Source organism: Manis javanica, chromosome 2 (genome assembly GCF_040802235.1).
Source record: "Manis javanica isolate MJ-LG chromosome 2, MJ_LKY, whole genome shotgun sequence".
Lineage (NCBI taxonomy): Eukaryota > Metazoa > Chordata > Mammalia > Pholidota > Manidae > Manis > Manis javanica.
The window spans coordinates 182,735,819-182,755,413 of record NC_133157.1 but is presented as its reverse complement, the minus strand read 5'-3'; the positions used below and the strand labels follow the sequence as shown (position 1 = coordinate 182,755,413).

The following is a 19,595-nucleotide window of genomic DNA, read 5'->3' as shown; positions in this document are numbered from 1 at the left end:
TACCCTCCTCTTCCTCCCAGCAGAGAGGGACTTAAATGTCTGTTTTTTATTTACTTTGCCTACTGACTAGCTGCCCAGCCTTACTGTTAAGACCCCTAGAACAGGAGGTGGCACCTAAGGAGCTTGGCCCTTGCCATTACGTTTGGCTTGCACTTAGCTCCCAAATACCTGTCAGTCTGCTTAAGAAAATAGCTTTTCCTGGAGTTCACTATTCTTGAATATAGGAAATAGCTTCATTTGATAGATACTCACACATAGTATTTGTGAAGTTTTAATAAAATTCTGTTCCATACAGAGCTATAATACTAGAAAAGGATATAGCGTTGCGTTAATTTTCTTACTTCTTCATTTGCAAGGTTCTGGAACATTATAAGGTTTTCACATTTGCATTGATCTTGTTTTTCTTCCAAAATACTTCCTGAGAAAGCAGATGGAAAGTGTTCACCTCTATAACCCACCAGACCTCCCAGATGCATAATAGGACTGAATCGGTATGTGGAAGAAACCGTAATGAAAGAAATGTTCAAACTTTCCCATGCAGCCGATCCAGTAAATGCCAGGAAGGGACAGTATATACTTACAACATTGGAAGTGGCCTTTATTGTGGATTGCAGATAAAAGACTGCTCCAATTTCTTTTCTTTTTTTTAGTTCTCATTTTACCTAAGTCCTTCTCTTTTCCCCTATCTTCTCTCCTACTTCCTCCATTCCTTTCCTCCTTTAAGCTGAGTTTGTTGGCAAGCTGACAGGCTGGTATCAAGTTACCTTAGAGTAATATTTCACTTAGAATTACCTGAAGATTTTGTCGAATGGGAAAGTTTTTGTGTGGACCGTGAAAGACTGTCTTCTTCAAAGAGATACCTGTGTTGCACTGCAAAATTAGAACAGGAAAGTAGGTCTCGGATATTTATGGTGACTGGCTCAGATTCTGTAAAGAGAAAGAAAACTGAAGTCAAACCTGCTTGACATGGGTGCAGTTATAAAACAGTCTTTAGCTGTCAGTAAGGCACTTGGTATTCCTAGCATGTGGTACAATGCTTTACTTTGGGGCATACTGTGCAAAAAGACTGTCCAGCAGAGACATTATCAAATAATGGCTTAAAGAGTAGAGTCACTATTTCCTATGTGATAGAGGGAAAATACCATAGGTAACATAATTCAGATCTTACTTTGACTTCACAGCTTTTGTCTGGGGGAAAACCACGGGGGAAGCATCCACCAAAGGTTCTAGAAACACTGCTTTTAAATATACCTGTTGGCTGGTGGGTCCTCTTTGGCATTTCCCCTGCTGGGGAGTCTTGACTTCCATCAGAGTCTTCCAGAGCTGGGAGGAAAAAGATGACCAAAAGGAGTGACAATTGTCTGCGTGCATGCATGTGTTCTTTAGGAAACGTCCTGGACCAGCTCCTTACCTACCTGCTGAGACCCAGGGTACTTCGGTTTTATTTGGTAACACCACAGATTCAAAAAGCAATTGCTAATGATAATCCAAGAGCACTCGAGGGCAGTTCTCTAGTAAGAGGAACCTGGTCCCCTTAAGTGCGTCTTACCTAGGAATGTCCCCCAAAATGTCCTGTCTAGAAGGTAGGGTGGGAAAAAAATTAGTTGTCCAAGGATCAAGTTGCATGGCAACAGCTCTACTTGAGGCAGTTCAACTTGAATGAAAGCACCTCAAGGCCAAACATAATCTACTCACGTTAGAAATCTGAAAGGCTTTCCCTCCCTGGTCCCTCCTCACCTCACTGTTCTTTCCTCTAGAGGAGGAAGACACATTATATACACTGAGATTTTATTGGTGACTGAAGCTGGGACACCAGTAAAAGGGGAAATAGAACTGCTGTATGTAAGCAGAGCTGGCACAAGCAGTGAACTGGCAAAAAGCACAGAGAGCTCCTGGGCATAACAAAACCTGAACTCTGAAGGGCAGTCTAATGCTCTGTAAATAGGAAGGCATTCTTTAAATATTCAACAGTGGGCTTGAAAGGACTCCCATCCCTTCCCACTCCAATTACAGGCATATCCTGAGATTGCACAGGAGCTCTCCTGATTGATATAATGGTTGTTTCTTAGTTAAATGAGCATTTCTATAGGGTTTTTGTGATGATGAAGTATGCTGGTGGATCAAAATACCCATCACACTGTGCTGGGCACACTGCAAGCATTCAAGCAGTGTTAGCTGGTACTCTTGTCTTCTCGCTCCCCTGTTTTGCACAGGCCCTGGCACACCCAGGGAGATACTTTTTTGAGTACTTTGAAGAAGTGGGTTGAGAATTTCTCATTCAGAGTTCGTGCCACCCTGCGTGCTGAGCTCTCTACATCAGCGACAGTACCTTCACATATGCCTTTCTTTAGCTTGTCACTTATCTCGCCCATTGTGCTGAAGTCTTCAGCATAGAAGAGGTGCTTGTCTGTGGGCTCAGAGGCAATCTCCTGCAGTTCCTCCTCAATGGCTTTTCCTACTCCAACAGCATACATAGTTATTCCTAAGGTACAGAGCAAATTAAGAACAAGGTAGTTAAGAGTGTGTTCCCAGTCTGGAAGTTGTGTGTACTTTACCCAACACCAGCTAGATGTTAAGTGGTGTGATCTGAAGGTTCCATGTCAACTTTCCTTTATTTTTCCATTTTTATTTTGGCTCTATGAACCCAGAGAAGGATCCAGAGAGAGGAGGCATCTAGGAGAGGCTGAGCAGCTAGTCTTCCAGCCTGTTGCTCAGTTCTGGGTAAGATCATTTAACAAATCTTCCGCTTTGGCCTCAGTTAGCCTTGTGGATAAAGTAGAAATAAGTACTAGTTTATGGCTTACTAAATGGAATCTCTTCTGGGGGTATCCTAAGAAGCAGGTCAATTTATGACCTTATAACCTAGTTTCTACTTGTCAAAGGTACAGGATGGGAACCTTAAGGGACCTGGGGCCAGGGCAACTGCATTCTGCCCACCCCTCTTGGGAGAACAAAGACTGTGAGGAGGTGCTAAGCTGAAAAGGAGAAACCGCAGACCATTGGAAATCCCCAAAGCCAGAAACAGATCAAACCCAAGAAATCAACCTTAGATTTCCACAGGATATGAGATTGCTCCAAAAGCTTTTCTAAGCAAACTTAATCGTCTTCCCCCACATACGCTTCATCTGAAAGTAAAACACAGTAAGAACTTAAGTTCTGCTTGCTTTTTGACATTTTTTCAGCACTGATATCTTATTCTGGCTCATTCATTAGGCTATATATTTTAAAAATACATATGAAAATGGCTCTTAAAGCCAAGGGGCAAGAGTTATGCTTTGTACTAAGTCTGTGTAAAGTCAGTCGCCAAGTTCAGCATATTTGTTTGGAAGCCCAGTGCCTTTCTGCACAGTTTCCTAAAAAGGATAACTACAATTTTAAGAGTGTGTTAGCTATGCGTAGGAGTAATTCATTAGAAGATGTTTCTTCAGATAAATCTTGTTGCTTCAAGAATCAAATACAAATATGTTTTCCCTACCACCTGCCTTTGGGTGACCTGTGGAAATTTGAGTGGGGGGAAGAAGAGTAGGGTAGCTGGTCTCAATGAGACCAGTAGAAGGGCTCTCCACTGTCTTTGGAGACAAGATGCTTCCCTCAATACTTCAAAAATGCAGGCTAGAGGTGTCTGGGTTTGACTGAGCTCTAGCAAGCTAGTCTAGAAGCAGAGGAACTGGGTATGAACAGACAGTTTTATAATCTACCCAGATGATTCAGGGCAGGACACTTTTTTACTACTCTACTGAGCTAGGGAAAAAGCCACACTTCAGGTCTATACACAACTGAAGTACCTCAAATCTCCCCCTGCGTTATATGTGAGGTCAGGAAAATCTCAGAGAAGAGGCTGGGCTTTATTGAACAACGTGAGCTTAGAGTCATTATCTCTTCCAACATACTAATTTCCTCAAACATGCACTTTTGCCTCCTGCAAGCACGAGAGTATTTGCTCGTTTAAGGCTGTGTGCTTTCAGAGTATTCACTTGAAGCATTAGTTTTAGGAAAAACGTACAAGTAAAAGTTCTCCCATCAGGAATATATTTTTACCAAACTCTTCAGGTGATTCAAAAGCTGAACAGTGTTTGGGAGCTGTTAGGTATTTATCTGTGGTTAAACAGCTTGTGCTGGGTTGACTCACTCCGCTGGAGGTTACACATTGGCTAGAAAATTGTAGGGGATCATTACTCTGGTGTAGTCTGTGTCTATTTCAATCACCCAGTCAGCGAGACTTTCCCATCCTTCCTGAGTCCTTCAACTCCTGGGGGTCCCTTTAAGGCCTCTAGGTGGCAGTTTTGTAAAGGTGGATAACAGCAGATGGCAGGAAGCCTTTTTCTAGGCTCTGACCAATCTCCCTCCTGTGTCCACCAGGGGAGGGTAAGAAACCTGAACCTTGAGTGGTGTCAGCCACACCTCCATCCCATATTACCATTGGCCTTGGCTTTGTCAGCCCACTCGGACACGTCATCCTGAGCCCGCCCGTCTGTGAACACGATGGCCACTCTGGGCACCCGTGTGGAGAGAGGCCTGGCCCCTTCTGCTTGGGTAAAACTTCTTTCAAACATGTGTTTGAGGGCCAGTCCGGTCATAGAGCCCTTGCCCATGTATTTCATGTGGACCACGGCCTTTTTCATGTCTTTGGCGGAGATGAAGCTCCTCAGGGTAAACTCTGTGCGGACCTGCGTGGAATACTGGAGCAGCCCCACTCGAGCGGCTTTGGGGGAAATTGCCAAGGAATCTATAATTCCACTGACAAACTGCTTCACTATCTCAAAATTCTCTTCTCCAAGGCTCTTGGATCCATCGATCACAAAGACCAGGTCAACTGGACCTTCAGTGCATCCTACAGAACAGAAGGAAAGTTGAGATAGTTAAATGACAAAAAATAATTAATGTATAAGTTAGGAGAAAATAATGCTTCATTTGGAGGCTTAACCAGTTTGGAGAACCACTTTTGTTCTTTAGATAATACATACAGGCCAGACAGAATGTTGGGAGAGTGATAAGCAACAGTAATTTTCACACTTGGTTTTACATGTCAGACTGATTAAGTTGATTGTCAAATTGATTCAAGTATTTTTCACAGGCGAAACACACAGCAGAGGCACAGACCTTCTAGGAAACCAGGTCCTCACTGTGCCATGGGTCATGACAGCCAGGTCTGGGAGGGACTGCGTGTAGAGCACACTGAAGGGTCTGACAGCAACCCCTCACGCCAGGAGGGTGACATCACCTCACTGCTGCTATTCTGACAGACACTGGAGAAAAGCAGTCTTAAAATTCAGCTCAGCCCTCACCTCTTCCAGGGAGCCTTCCTAGTAACCCAGCTTGAATTAGTTACTCTCTGCATACTCCTAACACTACTAATTCATTCAACAAAAACTTGCTGATTCAGCTCCTGCTTCATGCAAGACAGGCACAGCAGGATGGACATAGTGAGCAAGGCAGAATCACTGACACTGAGCTGCTTTTCGTACTGTACACTCTAGGCAGGACTCCACACCGTAAGATGGCTATTTGACTATGTGTCGGGCTCCTCTGCTCTTCTAGTTCCTCAAGGACCATGTCTCACTCATTTCTGTACCCCCAGTTCCTGGCACACAATAGCTGTTCAATAAATGCTTGTTTAAAGGATAAATGAAAGAGATGGTGTTCCATTGGGTAGGCCTCTAAGTACTTACTAAAGATTAAAAATGAATTTTCACTGAATTCTTATCTACATGGAAGCTTTTCAGGAAACTCAGCTGGTTGACAGTACAAGCTTTATGCAAATACTTAAGCAATCTGTGTATGGAGAGATTTTTTGTTGTTATTTAGGGCCTCATCAGAAAAATTTACAGATCCCAAATGGATGATCTCATTTCAGTCTACAGTGTTTGATATAACATTGTCTTTTTTCTGTGATATATCAAACAGCTGTCTTCTCTAAACACAATATAAGCAAGTAAAGACATACACAAGCATATTTCTGTGCCTAGCCTGAGTAACTTGCTAGTGTGTGTGTGTGTGTGTGTGTGTGTGTGTGTGTGTTGGGTGGTTGAGTTCTTCCCTTACTTGTCCTCATTACTCAACCTGTTGATACTGTATTAGTGAAAGAGGAAAAGGCCACTTCAGAGCTTCATTTACATTCATAGCCTGTTCCTGAATCAAAAAAAGACTCTTAGGTGGCATGCATGTGACTCTCCAGCACTTGCTGAAGGCACCTTCAGGAAGATCTCAGAAATACCAGACTAGCTTTCCAGCAACAAGTCTTTCTCCTCTTCCCCATATGCTCTTCTACAGAACAAAACCAACTCTTGCAGCCTCTATGCAGAGGGGCACAGAAGGCTTCTCCAGGGAATAAAAATGCTAGGTAGAGTGGAACAACAGCAGGGCAAGAAATCTCTCTCTCTCTCTCTCTCTCTCTCTCTCTCTCTCTCTCTCTCTCTCTCTCTCTCTCTCTCTCTCTCTCTCTCTCTCTCTCACTCACACACACACACACACATCTCCCGGCCTGGTGTGGTTTTGTTTCTCTCCAGATCTCAGGGGAGGGTGTCCAAGCCGCCGACACTTGCCCTCTCGCTCAGCCCAGGGGATAACAGGCTGGTCCTGCTTGTCCCCCCACCTTCTTGTTGCTGAAGAACAACAGCTTTCAGAACTTTATTTTCAGACTTCCAGAATTTCAGGACTGGACAAAACATTTAAAGGTCCCTAGGCTGGGTTGGTTACATCTTTACAACATCCCTACCCAGCAGGCATTCAGCCTGGGTCTGAACACCTCTCTCGATGGGGAACTCATCACCCCACCCCTGAAGCCCCATTCTGGGACATCTTTGTTGTTGATGATCCCAGTAGCCATAATTTGCCCAGCACTTAGTATGTGCCTGCACTGGGCTAAGCACCTTTAAATACATGATCTCATTTATTCCTCATGATGATTCTGTGAAGTATTATCTTCATTTTGTTGGTGAAGAAATGAAGACTCTGAGAAGTTATTTGTGCAAGTTCACACAAATAGTATGAATAAGGGTTCAAATCCAGGACTATCTGGCCTGAAGTTCATGATTCTAACTAAATTTATTATACAGCTTCCCTGACAGATGTTCATGATCATAACTAAATTAAATACACAGCTTCCTTGAGAAAAAAACGTCTTTTTCCTTGTGCTGAGCTGCAACTTTTCCCCAGTGTCCTTCCTTTCCCTGGGGGGAATCATACAAATTATGAATAAAGCGACTGTCACTTTGGTATTTTCCTACAAAGATTGCCAGTTTCTCCCCTTATTTTTCACTTGACATTGTACTATATTCCCTCACCATGATGCTTTCCAAATCTTGTTTGTCACTATCCTTTAAAAATTTTTTTCTAAAAACAATACATGCACATGGAACAAATCAGGCATTACAAAAGGGCATATATGTGTATGTGTATTTATCTACATATCTATTGAGAGAAAATGTTTGTTAGAGGGAGCCTTTTACAAAATATATCAATGGTAATATAAAATATTTTGACGATACATGTAGAGCTGCTTCATTATTTTTAACAGCTGTATAATATTCTACTGTACAGCTGAACCATAATTTATCTCTTATGTATGGACATACCTTATTTCTAACTTTTTGGCTGCTACAAGTAATGTTGCATGGAATATCCTTGTATATATGGCTTTGTAAACACATGCACATATCAGTTGGATAAACTAAAAGTATTGCTTTTAAAGTATTGCCTAAATGCCCTCCTAAAGATTGTCCCTATTCAGATGCCTAGTGATAAATTTTTAATTGCCTATTACAATATGCTTTTGTCAGCATTAAGGAATCATCAAATTTTTCTGATCTTTTAAAAACTAATAGGTAAAAAAAGGGTATCATAGCTTTAATCTATTACTATTGTTAGAAAAAAGCATAAAACCTTAATGTGATTTATTCCTACCAGGAAGTTTAAACATTTTAACAGTAAGGTATTAACAAAGGGCCACGTGGTGGAAAATATGCCAGGAAGCTGCTCAGGCTGAGAGTGGGGGTGGGGGTGGGGAATGGGTAAAGGCCTGACTATAACTGTTTGAGTTTTTTTAAACCTATCAATGAAATTAAGACAAATGTAAGAGAAGGCCCAGTGTGAATATAATTGGCTTAGGTGACATTCGTGAAAGAACATGAACCCTGTAGTACTCAGCCAATGAGGAACCAGGGGAGGGACTGCATACTAGGAAATAAATTACTTGGCACCAACGGCCTCAGGTATGCCTGCTCACCAGACACCAATCTTGCAATACCATCATTAAAGCCCCTCTCCGCTGTTCTCTTTGTCTCTGTATCCACTTACTGAGTTTGGACCAGTGAGTGTGTTTCTCACAGTATATATTTTCTCCTTTATAAAATGGCTTTTATGCTTCATGACATGTTTAGAAAGGTCTTCTCTACTGTGCGATTATAAAATAAGTCTCTGAAGATTTTTTCTGTTTAAGTTTGGAGTTTAAAAATTTTTTTTATGTTAAACCTTTGATCCCTCTCTCTCTTCCTAAAGTGCAATGCCCAGGACTGAGTGTAATTCTCCAGCACAGAGTAGAGTACAAGTCTTACCTCCCTCATTCCAGATACTCATATTCAGCCTTAGCTCACTCTAGCCTTCTGGCTGATAGTGAAATCCACTATCAACGAAAACAAAAATTTTTTCACAGGGGCTGCAGTTAAGCTCTCTCTTCCTCATTCTGCATTTATGCATGCACATTTATATTCATGGGAGAAGCAGAGGTGAGGGTTTTGTTTCTTGAAAACACTCCAAAAGCAATCGCTCCCAAACCAAACTAAAGCAGAAAGCCAAGTTCAGATCACTTACTCTTGCACCGTCTTCCATCCTCAGCTAGAACAAATCCCTGTGAGCATTTGCAGATGTAAGAACTGCCACGACTAACACACATGTGTTCACAGCCGTGGTGGGTCGACTTGCAGACATCCTTCCCTAAGAGAAATGAAGGGAGTTGAGGGACCCCATCAGGGTAGAAATGAGCTGGATTGAATAGTCATGTCAGGGAAGATCTCAAAAGTCAGCCTTTTTTAAAAAACCCATCTCTGTTCAAACCTCCTTTCTAACATCCCATTTTTCATTCTAATACTTAGGATAGAGCATGGGAGAGAAAAGCTCCAGAAATCTCTAGCTCCCACAGCCTGACTGATAAGATGGGTGGCTGTGTGCCCTGGATTTGGAATTGCTTGATGTGCTTTGGTTTTCCGAAGCTACTGATTTTTCCCCGCGGACATCCCAAATGCTCCAATTTTAACTATCTAATGAGCATTTCTCCTGCATGAGGTGCATAAACTCTTCAGAGCAGTTACAGCCCTTTAATCTTCACTTTTTGTGAGAAGAGGAAGTCAGGGGTACTTAAGCAACGTATAAATGAAGAGACTCAAAAAGCCTCATGCAGTTGCCAAAGGTCATGCAGCAAGTTGCCAGCGCAGCTGAGGCATGATGCCTCCAGATACTCCTCCCCCACAGCATGAAGCCCACTGTTCTTTTCTCTCACTGGCTCCCTAACAAGGGAAGCTTCCTACAAAATTGGTGTCAAGTGACTACAGATCCCTCTAGAAGTAGAAGCAATTTACCGAGCAAAAAATATGTTGAATGAATAAGTGGTGCATGTGTGTATGTGCAGGTTTATAGAAATAAAAGCAGGAACAAATGGCTCAGGCAGACACGATGGGCAGAACTGTAGACATGGCCCCCACAGAAGAGACACCACAGTGTGAAGGCAAAACGTAGGATTGTCCACGAGCCTTGCAGAGTCAGGACCCGGTCCCAGGAGGCGCTTGTTCAAACAGAACTTCTCGCCAAACGCAGGAGCCCCTCTTGCTGGTGAAAGAATGAGGCCACTAAGTCCCATCCAACCCAGCTTTGTTGACATGGGGAGTACTCCCAGCTATCTCAAAGGAATCTGTGAGGAAGTGCGTAAACATCAACTTCAAAAGCATCTGAATTAATTTTGCCTTAACTAAAAAGGGCCATTCTGACCGCTGGAACGGTGTGTCACAAAAGCAAGTAGACACTGTTAAAACCCCCCAAAAGAGGGATTAACAGCTCAGAATCTGGAGGAAAAAAATCCCTGCTTTGTGGTCTTCTAATGCCCACCTCACTAGCTCATGTGCCCCATCTCCCTCTTCTTTTGGGTGCTGTGGTGGTTAATTTTATTTGTCACCTTGGCTAGGCTATGGTGCCCAGTTGTTTGTTAAAACATCAGCCTAGATTTTGCTGTGAAGTTATTTTTTAGATGAGATTGACATTTAAGTCAGTAGAGTTTGAGTGAAGCAGATCATCCTTCATAATGTGGGTTGGCCTCATCTAGTTACTTGAAGGCTTTAAGAGAAAAGAATGAATCCTCCCAAGGAAGAGGAAATTCTGCTTCCAGACTGCCTTTGGACGAGAGCTGCAACATCAGCTCTTCTAGCCTGCTTGCTGTGCTACAACACACACACACACACCCTATTGAGTCTCCTTCTCTGGAAAACTCTAGTACACTTTCTAAGTAAACTCCCAGAATCTGAGTGACCTACAGAAGCAAATGATAGAATGAATAAATGAAACCCACAGAAAATCTCTTCAGCCTCTTTCCCACCCTCTACCCTTACATATAAAGTCTTCCATGAAGAAAAAGTGCTGTAATTATCCTTGAATCCTCATAGTGATTTCTGGCAGGAATTCTAATTCCATCCAGTGACTAGCCAGGGACTGAGATAGGCTCTGGGCAACCACACTATTGTGGAAAGGGCCAAGCTGGGAGAAAATGAAAAGAAGCAAGGAGCCTGACACTCAGGCGTCGACTGAGAAATTCCTGTAAAACTAAGGGTCTACTGTACTGATCAGCAGCAAAACCCTTTCAGAGCACCCAACGCAGGAAGTTGTAATTGTGACATTGATTGTAAAGGAAGATTTTAAAGATTAAATGAAGTTATAGAACTATCCAAGACCCACAGATGGAAAAGCTCGTCTCTACCTGGAGGCTACTTACTTCTGCAGCGTTTCCCATCCTCGCCGAGCTGGAATCCCTCCCAGCACTTGCAGATGTACGAGTCATCACTGTTCACACAAATGTGCTCACAGCCATGGTCTACTGCTTGGCAGACATCTTTCCCTGAGGATAGCAGAGCAAGTTAAATCAATTTCACCAACATAAATTTTCCTCGGGCTTCACCCCTCAGGATCCATCCATCTCAGCCACTGGACTCAGGGCCACTTGAGCTCAGTGATCCATGGGGAGGAAGGGAAAATTGAGGACAAAGTTCATCGGCTCTAATTCGCGCTAACTCTTCAAACGTTCTCATTTTCATCACCAGCACCTGCTTCAGCAATGCATATAAACGCCATCCATCATATCAGCTTTTTGCAGACGTAGTTTCTGCTATCAGAAGGAACACTGTTGGTATGATTACTTAGGAGATTAAACCTCAATTTAGATTAACAGCATTTAAATCTAATTTTGGCTTCTTTGGCTTTGACATATGACTTTGGAAATATCAGGTAAACTCTTGGAGCCTTACATTTCACCTGAAAAATGACAATAATAATTCCAGTTACCTATCTTTTCTTCAAATGTGTTAACACAAGATGCTCTTTGTAAAGTGTTTTGAGAAGGTTGAGAAAAAGATGACTGATAGGGATGGAAATCATTTGTTCAGGGTTACACACTCCTGTCTGATTATAGAGAGACATGTCTTGGCCCCTTCTAAAGGGTGTTGCTTTCTGAGATGTAAGAATGGCCTCATCAGAACAGAAGGTGGTCTCTGTGAGGGATTTATGCTATCAGAAACAACAATATTTTTAAAAATGAAGAAACAGAAGCTCAGAGAAGTTAAGCAACTTACCCAGCTCATGAATGACACGGCTAGACGCTAATAGAATCTTGGATTTCAGACTGTACATCTTTCCACTAGATCTCATTGCTAAACCACTGTTTCTTGCCATAGTAAATGAGCAACTTCAGTTTTAGCTCTGGCATTGACTTTTTCAATTGTCCATTTGTTTGTTTTCCTTTTAATAGGCTTTATTTTTTAGGATACTTTAGATTTAGAGAAAAGTTGACACTATATTATAGAGAGTTCCCATAAATGCCATACTTGATTTATATTATTAACATCTTACATTTATGTGATACATTTGTTACAATTAATGGACCAATACTGATACATTAATATCGATGAAAGTCCATAGTTTATTTATATTTCCTTTGTTTTTTTACCTTGTCATTTTTCTCATCCAGGATCACATATTACATTCAGCTGGTCTTGTGGCATTAGCTTTTGAGAGTAACTGATTTACACAGAGATGAGGATAGTGGATTTCATGTACAGGTCAGACATTAATGTGAGCCAATTCCAATAATAACTTACGTCTGCAGGTTTTCCCATCTTCCTGGAGTATAAACCCTTCAAAGCATCGGCACACAAAAGAGTCTTCCCTGCTTATACAGGAATGTTCACAGCCATGGTCCCCCGAAGCACAAAAGTCCAATTCTAAGAATCCAATTGGAATTAGGGAGACAGAAAAAGGAAATGTTTCATACATTTGTAACTTATTCAGTCTTAAAATACATTTTAGATACCTTAAAACAGTACTTTATCCCACCGTGCAATTTCAAAACATTGAGCAAAAATTCTAAATATATTAAGAATACATAAAACAAAATGATATCATCATTTCCACAGGAACCATGAGCAAAACACATGAAAAGTCAGTTTACAAAAGGAGAGCTATGTGATCAATAAATATTAGAAAATAAGTTCAACTTCATTGGTTATCATATACCTGTAATATCACCTTATCTACTTATGTATGTATGTATTTATCACACTTAGCTAATCCATTCTTTATTTGTTCATTCTGTCATCGAATATTTTATGAGTCAGGCACTCTTCTAGGTTCTGGGGATATAATAATAAAACAAAGTTTCTGCTTTTGTGAAGCTTGTATTTGGCAGCAGGGGTGTGAGGGAAGGTGCAGGGAAGACAAAAACTAGACAAATGTATTTGTCAGATGGGGACAAGTGCTCTGGAGGAAAGCAGGATGAGGCAGAGAGAGAGTTCCCACCGGGCTGGTGCGTGGGGAGGGCTTGCTGTTTTACATGCCGTGGTCGGGCAAGGCGATGTTGAGCAGAGGCCTGAAGAAAGAGACGTTTGAGTGCACAGTGGTGGAAAGAACAGCACTCTGGAGAAAGAACAGTATTTGAAAACAGCAGAGGTAGGAGCATGCTTGGCAGGTTTCAGGGAAAGCGAGGAAACTAGTGTGACCCAGGCAAACCAAGCATGGCAGGGGATGAGGCCACTGAGGCCACCAGGGGCAGGCCACATGGGACTCACAGGCAGCAATCAGATCTGAGAGAGAAGGGGCCACTGGAGAGTTTTGAGCAGTGGAGTGACATGAACTGATTTTGTTTTAAAAGGACGGCTGTGCGCAGAATGGGGCATGGGAAGGACTGAGCATGGAGAACCAGAAGAAACCTACTGCGATCATCCTGGTGCCCCACACCAGGCTAGTGACAGGTGGTCAGACTGGCTGTATTTTGAAGGCAGAGCCTACAAGCTTTGATGGCTGGGTATGAAGAGACCATCTTCTATACAGATACGACAGAAGAGCCACAGATGACTCTGAGGCCTGAGCAACTGAAGAATGGCACTGCCATCCACAGGGCTGGAGTGGCTTCCTTGGGAACTGGTTTGTGAATCTGTGAAAACCAGGCTGATATTTTAAGTGCTTTATACTGAGGACAGGTGGGAAGTGACTTTTTAACTTTTTAAGAGAATGATATGCAATTTGCAGTCAACTCAATCGTTTCAGATCAAGTGGAATTTCTACAATGGAGATGCACTGAAGAATTAAATAAAGGCTCCAAAGTGCGCAATCACTTTTATAATCAGGCACAGACCATACACTTTTTTGTAGGGGATTTTTTGCAGTTTATATTTTTGAAGGGGAGTCCTGAGCACCATCGTGTGGGTTAGTTAAGGCAGCTGTTGTTCCCATTTACAAGCTAGGGAAACTAAGGTTTGGGATAGTTAATGGCTCTCCAGGACCAATTACTAATAAGTGATAGCACCAGACTAAAAGTGTAATCTAATAACAAATTCCACGTTTTCCCCAACTACACTGCATTGCTACATTCTAAAGTAAGCTTTCAAACATGAAGGGAATTTTGCCTGTTTTCCTTTGGGCAGAAGCACTGTCAAAATTTCTGAAGACTAGCCAAGTGTTATGTTCACTGAAATTATAACTGTGGAAGAGAGTCAAAGGAGAGTTGGACCCTCTCTTCTGTTCTGAACGTGACTTACTTCTCTGGGCACAATCAAGACTCATTATGAATGCAGAACATTTCCCGATGGCTTGGGCTTGGGGCAGCACCTCACCTAGTGTTGAGTGGAGATACAACTGAGTGATCCATAATACAGACAGCTGGCTGGCTGTGGAGGGGAGCATTGTTTCTCCCCTAACATGAATTTATATTAAGAATACTCCATTTTCCAGCATAATTAAGTAGTTATAACTCTTTCAGGCCAGCCTTGTCAAGTCAGAATCCAGACACACCACCTGAGCACACCCCTTTTTCCGGAGTGTCCCCCATATTCTGTCCTGTCCTCTCAGCTCCATCTCAGGCTTCCTTCAGGAGAGTGGCTGAGTCTTCCTGCACAGACCCTGAAGGGCCACTGGCCTCCAGTCTTCCCTGGGCCATGGTGGTCTGAGCTGCACCTGGTAGATGGGTGCTGCCTACCTTTATCAGGAGCCTGCTGAGCCTGAAGCCAGTGCCCACAGAGGGTGTCTTCACCTTGGCTGCAAACCATCCCAGAGCTCCCAGCCTAGATTCTGAGTTCTCCTGGCCTTTCATATTAGTAGCTATTTGGAAATTTTGCTGTCTGCACACTTTCCAAGTGTGTGGAGAGTTTGAGTTTTTACACCTTGCCCTTCCTCACCCCTCTCAGAGCATCTGATTAAGAGAGAGTAGAGTAGTGGTGATACCTCCACCTTGGATGAACATGAGCATCACCTGAAGAGATTTTTTTAAAGGTAAAACAGGCACATGATTCAAAATTCAAACATACTAAAAGGCATCCATCCCCTAGGGAGGGATATCTGGCAAAATCTACCAGAGTTACAAAATGGACCTTTGACTCAGCCAACTTCACTTCTGGAATTCTCTCCTACATACCCCTGGACCATATGAAAGGATACACTTTTGAGTTATTTATGGCAGCATTGTTTGTAATAATGAAAAATGGGAAACAACTCAAGTGCTCAGCAGCAGGGGACTAGCTGACATTAAGCAGCTATAAAAAGAATGATGACATTCTCTGCGTAACAGTATGAAGAAATCACCCATAAATACCATTGAGTGAGGGGAAAAAAGGCAAAGAGTAGGGTACATAGTACACCATATTTTATGTGTGTAACAAAAGGGAGGAAATAAAAATATCCATATTTGCTTTTTATTCAGATAAAGAAACATGCAGGATAAATAATAAACTAATAAAAATGGTACATTAGCTATCCATTGCTATGCAACAAGTTACCTCAAAACCTAAAAGTTTAAGCAACTTTATGATCTCACACAATTTCTGAGGGTCTGGAATCCGAGAGTGGCTTAGCTGGGTGGGTCTGGCTCAGGGTCTCTCATGAGCCTGCAATCAAGCTGTGAGCTGGGGCTGCAGCGATCTCAAGGTCTCGGTTGGAGCTGGAAGATCTGCTTCCGAGTTCACTCATACATTCATTGGCAGGCTTTGGTTCCTCACTAGCTGATGGACAGAGGCTTCAGTTCCTCCTCATGGGAGCCTGTCCACAGGGCTGCACACACAGCTGCCCCCCAAAGATGTGAAAGATAGCATGCAAGACACATATTTGAGAAGCAGCAGACCGTAGTTTCCATATGCTGTTGGTCACACAGACCAACAGTGAAGGAAGCTGTTCCCAACAGCTGTGGGAACGCCAGGAGATGGGGATCACCAGTGGCCATTTGGAGGCTGGCCACCACCAGATACTGATGGAGGTGGGGGTAGGGCACAGGATGGCAAGGCAAGAGTGGGAGCTAAACTTCCTAACAAATGTCTTTTGTAGCCTTGTAACCCTCTAACCGGTTCTAAAAATTGAAAAACTCTTATTGGACACAAAGATTTACAGTTAAAAGTACACCTCTCTCTCTCACCTTTGACACTGTACATCATTATTTTTAAAGGCTGCCCTGTAATCCACTTAACCAGTCTCTTACTGGGGGCATTTAGGTAGTTTTCAGTCTTTTGGTATTACAAAAATTGTTACAATGGATATTCTTGTGTATGGAGTTTTGCATACAAAGTAAAGGCATACCTGAAATATAAATACAGGGAAGTGGAAATGCCTAGTTAAAGGGTATGGACATTTAAAGCTGACAAACATTTCCAAATTGTCCTCCAAAGAAGTTATATCAATCAATGTAACATAGTCTCTGTTTCAAGGGGTGCAGGGGGTCCAGTCCTGTCTGGGCTTCTGGATGTTTTAAAAGCTCCACAGATGATTCCAATAAACCATCTGGCAGTGGATGCAGACCTTTGGTTCAGAGACCTTTCTAACAGTCCAGATTTTTCTATGCTTCCATCAAATCAGGAACCAGATGCCATCATCTTTCTCTTGGGCTCTTGCATTATCTACTAACTGATTTCCACATACCCTCCTTCAACCCCTCCAGTTCATTCCCAACTCAGCCTGAGTCTTCTTCCCAAAATCTAATCTGCTCAAGTCACTCCCTGCCTCTGTCTGAGATCCTTTAAGACTTCCAGAGGGTCTTAGGATAAGACACAGAGTCCTTGGCGAGCTTCACAGGGCCTGCCGGCACCTTATCTCACCTGTTCTCCCCCAGCTCTGAGTACTTTCAGTACCTCAGTATGAGCTACAGACATTCCTCTGCCTCGTCTTCCTTCTCCACCATGTCCAGATGTCTTTCCAGGCCTCTGAGCATTGGGCACCTGCCCCCTTTTACAGCATCCCATCTGTCACTGAACAGGTAGTACTTTGGTTGGCTTGGGTGTGCTCCCACCTCCTCACCAGACTAGGCTCATCGGGGTCCGATGTCCAAGAGGCCATGGACTATATCTGCATGTCTGTCCTGCATCTCCCAGCACCTAACTTCATGCCTGACACATAATAGGCCCCCAGGAAATACCTGCTGAATCAAAGGAAACATTTGCTCAGTTTTCTACTCCAAACATTGAAGGTAACCAGACCGGCGCCCCATGGTTTTGTGCAGATGTTCTAAATGAGAACCCTGGGGGGTCAGCTGGGCTCCTCACTCTCCCACACATGAGTCTTGCTGAGTGCACAATTCATGTTTGTTCAGCAAAATGCCTGTTTCTGCATGGCAGGGTTGTAAATTAAAGAACCATGCATGGTAAATAAGAGAATGCCAAAGGTGTACTGTAGTTAGATTCTGACCACAGCCTCTAGCTGCTTTCTATTCAACCAAGTCTGGAAGCCAGCTTGCAGTCAGCTTCTCCCAGAGGCTCCCCCATAGGAAAGTACTTCAGTGGTTCCCTAACAGACAAAGGTAGTCACCATCCCCATCTCACTATCGTGGATGCCTTCAGCCTGGGTAGAATGCTGGGCACCCCAGCAAGGAGCCGATTCATTCAGCAAGGGTTTATGGAACACTGACTCTGTGCCAGGCACAACACTATTCTTATCCTTGGGCTGGAAGGGATCTTGGAGTTAAACTGGTCCAATGTTGCTAGAGTTGAGGAAACTGAAGGCCAGAGAGGGGACAAGACTTTCCCAAGGTCCCTTACTCTGCAGAGGTGAACTGTGTCAGCTGAGCTGGAGGCAGAGGTGTGATTACCTCACAGATCTATGACCTCCATGATCCTTGATCCAGGTGTACATCCAGTGGGCATCCTGGCTCAGCAGAGTCTACTTGGACAGGCTGGCAGATTCTCAGAAGACACACTAAAATAGTTTTCTCAAGGGAGACCAGGCCTCCAAATAATTTAATGTAACTTTAAGGGCTGCAGGTGATCTGTCCAGCCTGCTTCACCAGGTCCATGGCTCACCCGTCTCTCTCTTGCACTCAATACTCAACACTCAGCACATTCTACCTCCTGCCATTGCTCTCTGGACCTGCTTTCCCATGTGCTCCTTGCTATGGCTGGGAAGCCCTTCCTCCTCTGCCTTAGTCTGTTCAGGCGGTAACAAAATACCACCGCATGGCCTGTCAACTACAGAAACCTACCGCTCTCAGTTTTGAGGCTGGAAGTCTGAATCAGGGTGCCAGTATGGTCCAGTGAGGGCCCCCTTCTGGGCCACAGAATTCTTGTATCCTCACATGGCAAAAGGGGCTAAGGAGCCCTGCAGGGTCTCTTTTATGAGGGCACTAATCTCATTCATGAGGGTCCCATGCTCATGAGCTAATCACATCCCCAAAGCCTCACCTCTTAATATCTTCACTTTTGGGGGTTAGGATTTCAACATATGAACTTTGGGAGGACACAAGCATTAAGTCCATGATGCCCTCCATCTCTGGCTAGATCACTCCATCATCTCTAGGTGTCAGATGAAGCCTCTCTTTCTCAGGAGACCTTCTCTAGACCAGGTGAGGGTCCCCCTGCCACTTCCTCCTGTGGCACAAGTCTCTTCACATGGAATGGAGGATACGTCTTTAACACCTTTTTTCCCTGATAAACATTAAGCTGTCAGGGCAGAAACTGAACTGGCATCAACACCAGGTAAACCCAGCTCCCAGCACAATGGAAGATCCACAGTAGATACTTGTGGAGAATGAGAAGAAATGGACCAAGAGCTCAAGGAAGTACCTGGACTCAAATTCAGAGAGGAGCATGCAGACAGACTGACTATCACTTAAATGAAGTGGAAGAGAGGATGTGTGCAAAACCTCAGGAGGCAGGAAGAAAGCATTTTTCCTCTAAAAGAAGGATTCTCTTCCTTTCCCATTTATGGAGACAGGTCCACACATTTAATCACCCGTCATCATGATTGAGGTCTGCCGTATGTGGTCAGAATGATTAGAAGTTTCTGGACAAAGCACAGGTTTTTAGGGCCCATGTCCAGTAGTCCCCCATGCTGATACAGACTGTGCTCTCCACATCTGGTGAGTCATGTATGCCTGTGGCACAGCAATCATGGGGTAATATGTTCTGTGGACTTGCACGGCTACAGTGACGACAGATGGCAATCCTGTGTCTGGGGCTTCATGTAGGAGGTCATTAAAACCAACTCCAGCCCTGCCAAGAGGGTAACCAGGGCTGAGAGATAGAATTACACCATTTTCCAGCTTTTCTTATGATAAAACTAGGATCAGCAGTTTGTTAACTCTGTAAAGGCTTTTGATCAGGAAAACTAAGAAGCAGCTGAACTGAGATCCACTTCAAAGGGCATCTCATTCTGGGCAAGAGATCCTGAGTCGGGAGAGTGGGGATCTAGTCCTGACTCTGCCACTGCTCCCCAGGGCCACTCGTTTCCTTCCTGGGCCTATTTCCCACACAAGGAAGGGGAGATCTCTAAGCTTCCTTCTGTTCCATCAAACCTATCATGTAAATACACAGGGTGAAAGTGGTCCCTGCTATGGACCAAACTGCATTCCCTCAAAATTCATATGTTGAGCCCTAACC

The 19,595-nt window shown here is 43.5% G+C and overlaps 1 protein-coding gene and 1 long non-coding RNA gene across 3 annotated transcripts in view; one reads left to right on the top strand and one right to left on the bottom strand.

Annotated features, from left to right (window-relative positions):
- The window catches only part of MATN2 (matrilin 2), a 132,876-nt gene that overhangs the window by 2,059 nt on the left and 111,222 nt on the right, over nucleotides 1–19,595 (bottom strand). The window contains exons 11-18 of one of the 2 annotated variants that reach the window (XM_017669448.3): nucleotides 12,351–12,473; nucleotides 10,973–11,095; nucleotides 8,809–8,931; nucleotides 4,418–4,831; nucleotides 2,330–2,482; nucleotides 1,252–1,323; nucleotides 793–870; nucleotides 320–418 (exon numbers count right to left, since the gene is read on the bottom strand). In XM_017669448.3, coding sequence (XP_017524937.3) covers nucleotides 320–418; nucleotides 793–870; nucleotides 1,252–1,323; nucleotides 2,330–2,482; nucleotides 4,418–4,831; nucleotides 8,809–8,931; nucleotides 10,973–11,095; nucleotides 12,351–12,473 — 1,185 coding nt within the window. Of the gene's footprint in view, nucleotides 1–319; nucleotides 419–792; nucleotides 928–1,251; nucleotides 1,324–2,329; nucleotides 2,483–4,417; nucleotides 4,832–8,808; nucleotides 8,932–10,972; nucleotides 11,096–12,350; nucleotides 12,474–19,595 lie in introns of both variants that reach the window. The other variant, XM_017669447.3, reaches the window with a different exon arrangement.
- On the top strand, nucleotides 2,421–13,875 carry LOC108402746 (uncharacterized). The gene is made up of 2 exons (XR_001854521.3): nucleotides 2,421–2,721; nucleotides 13,400–13,875. It is a non-coding gene; the product is annotated as an uncharacterized lncRNA (long non-coding RNA).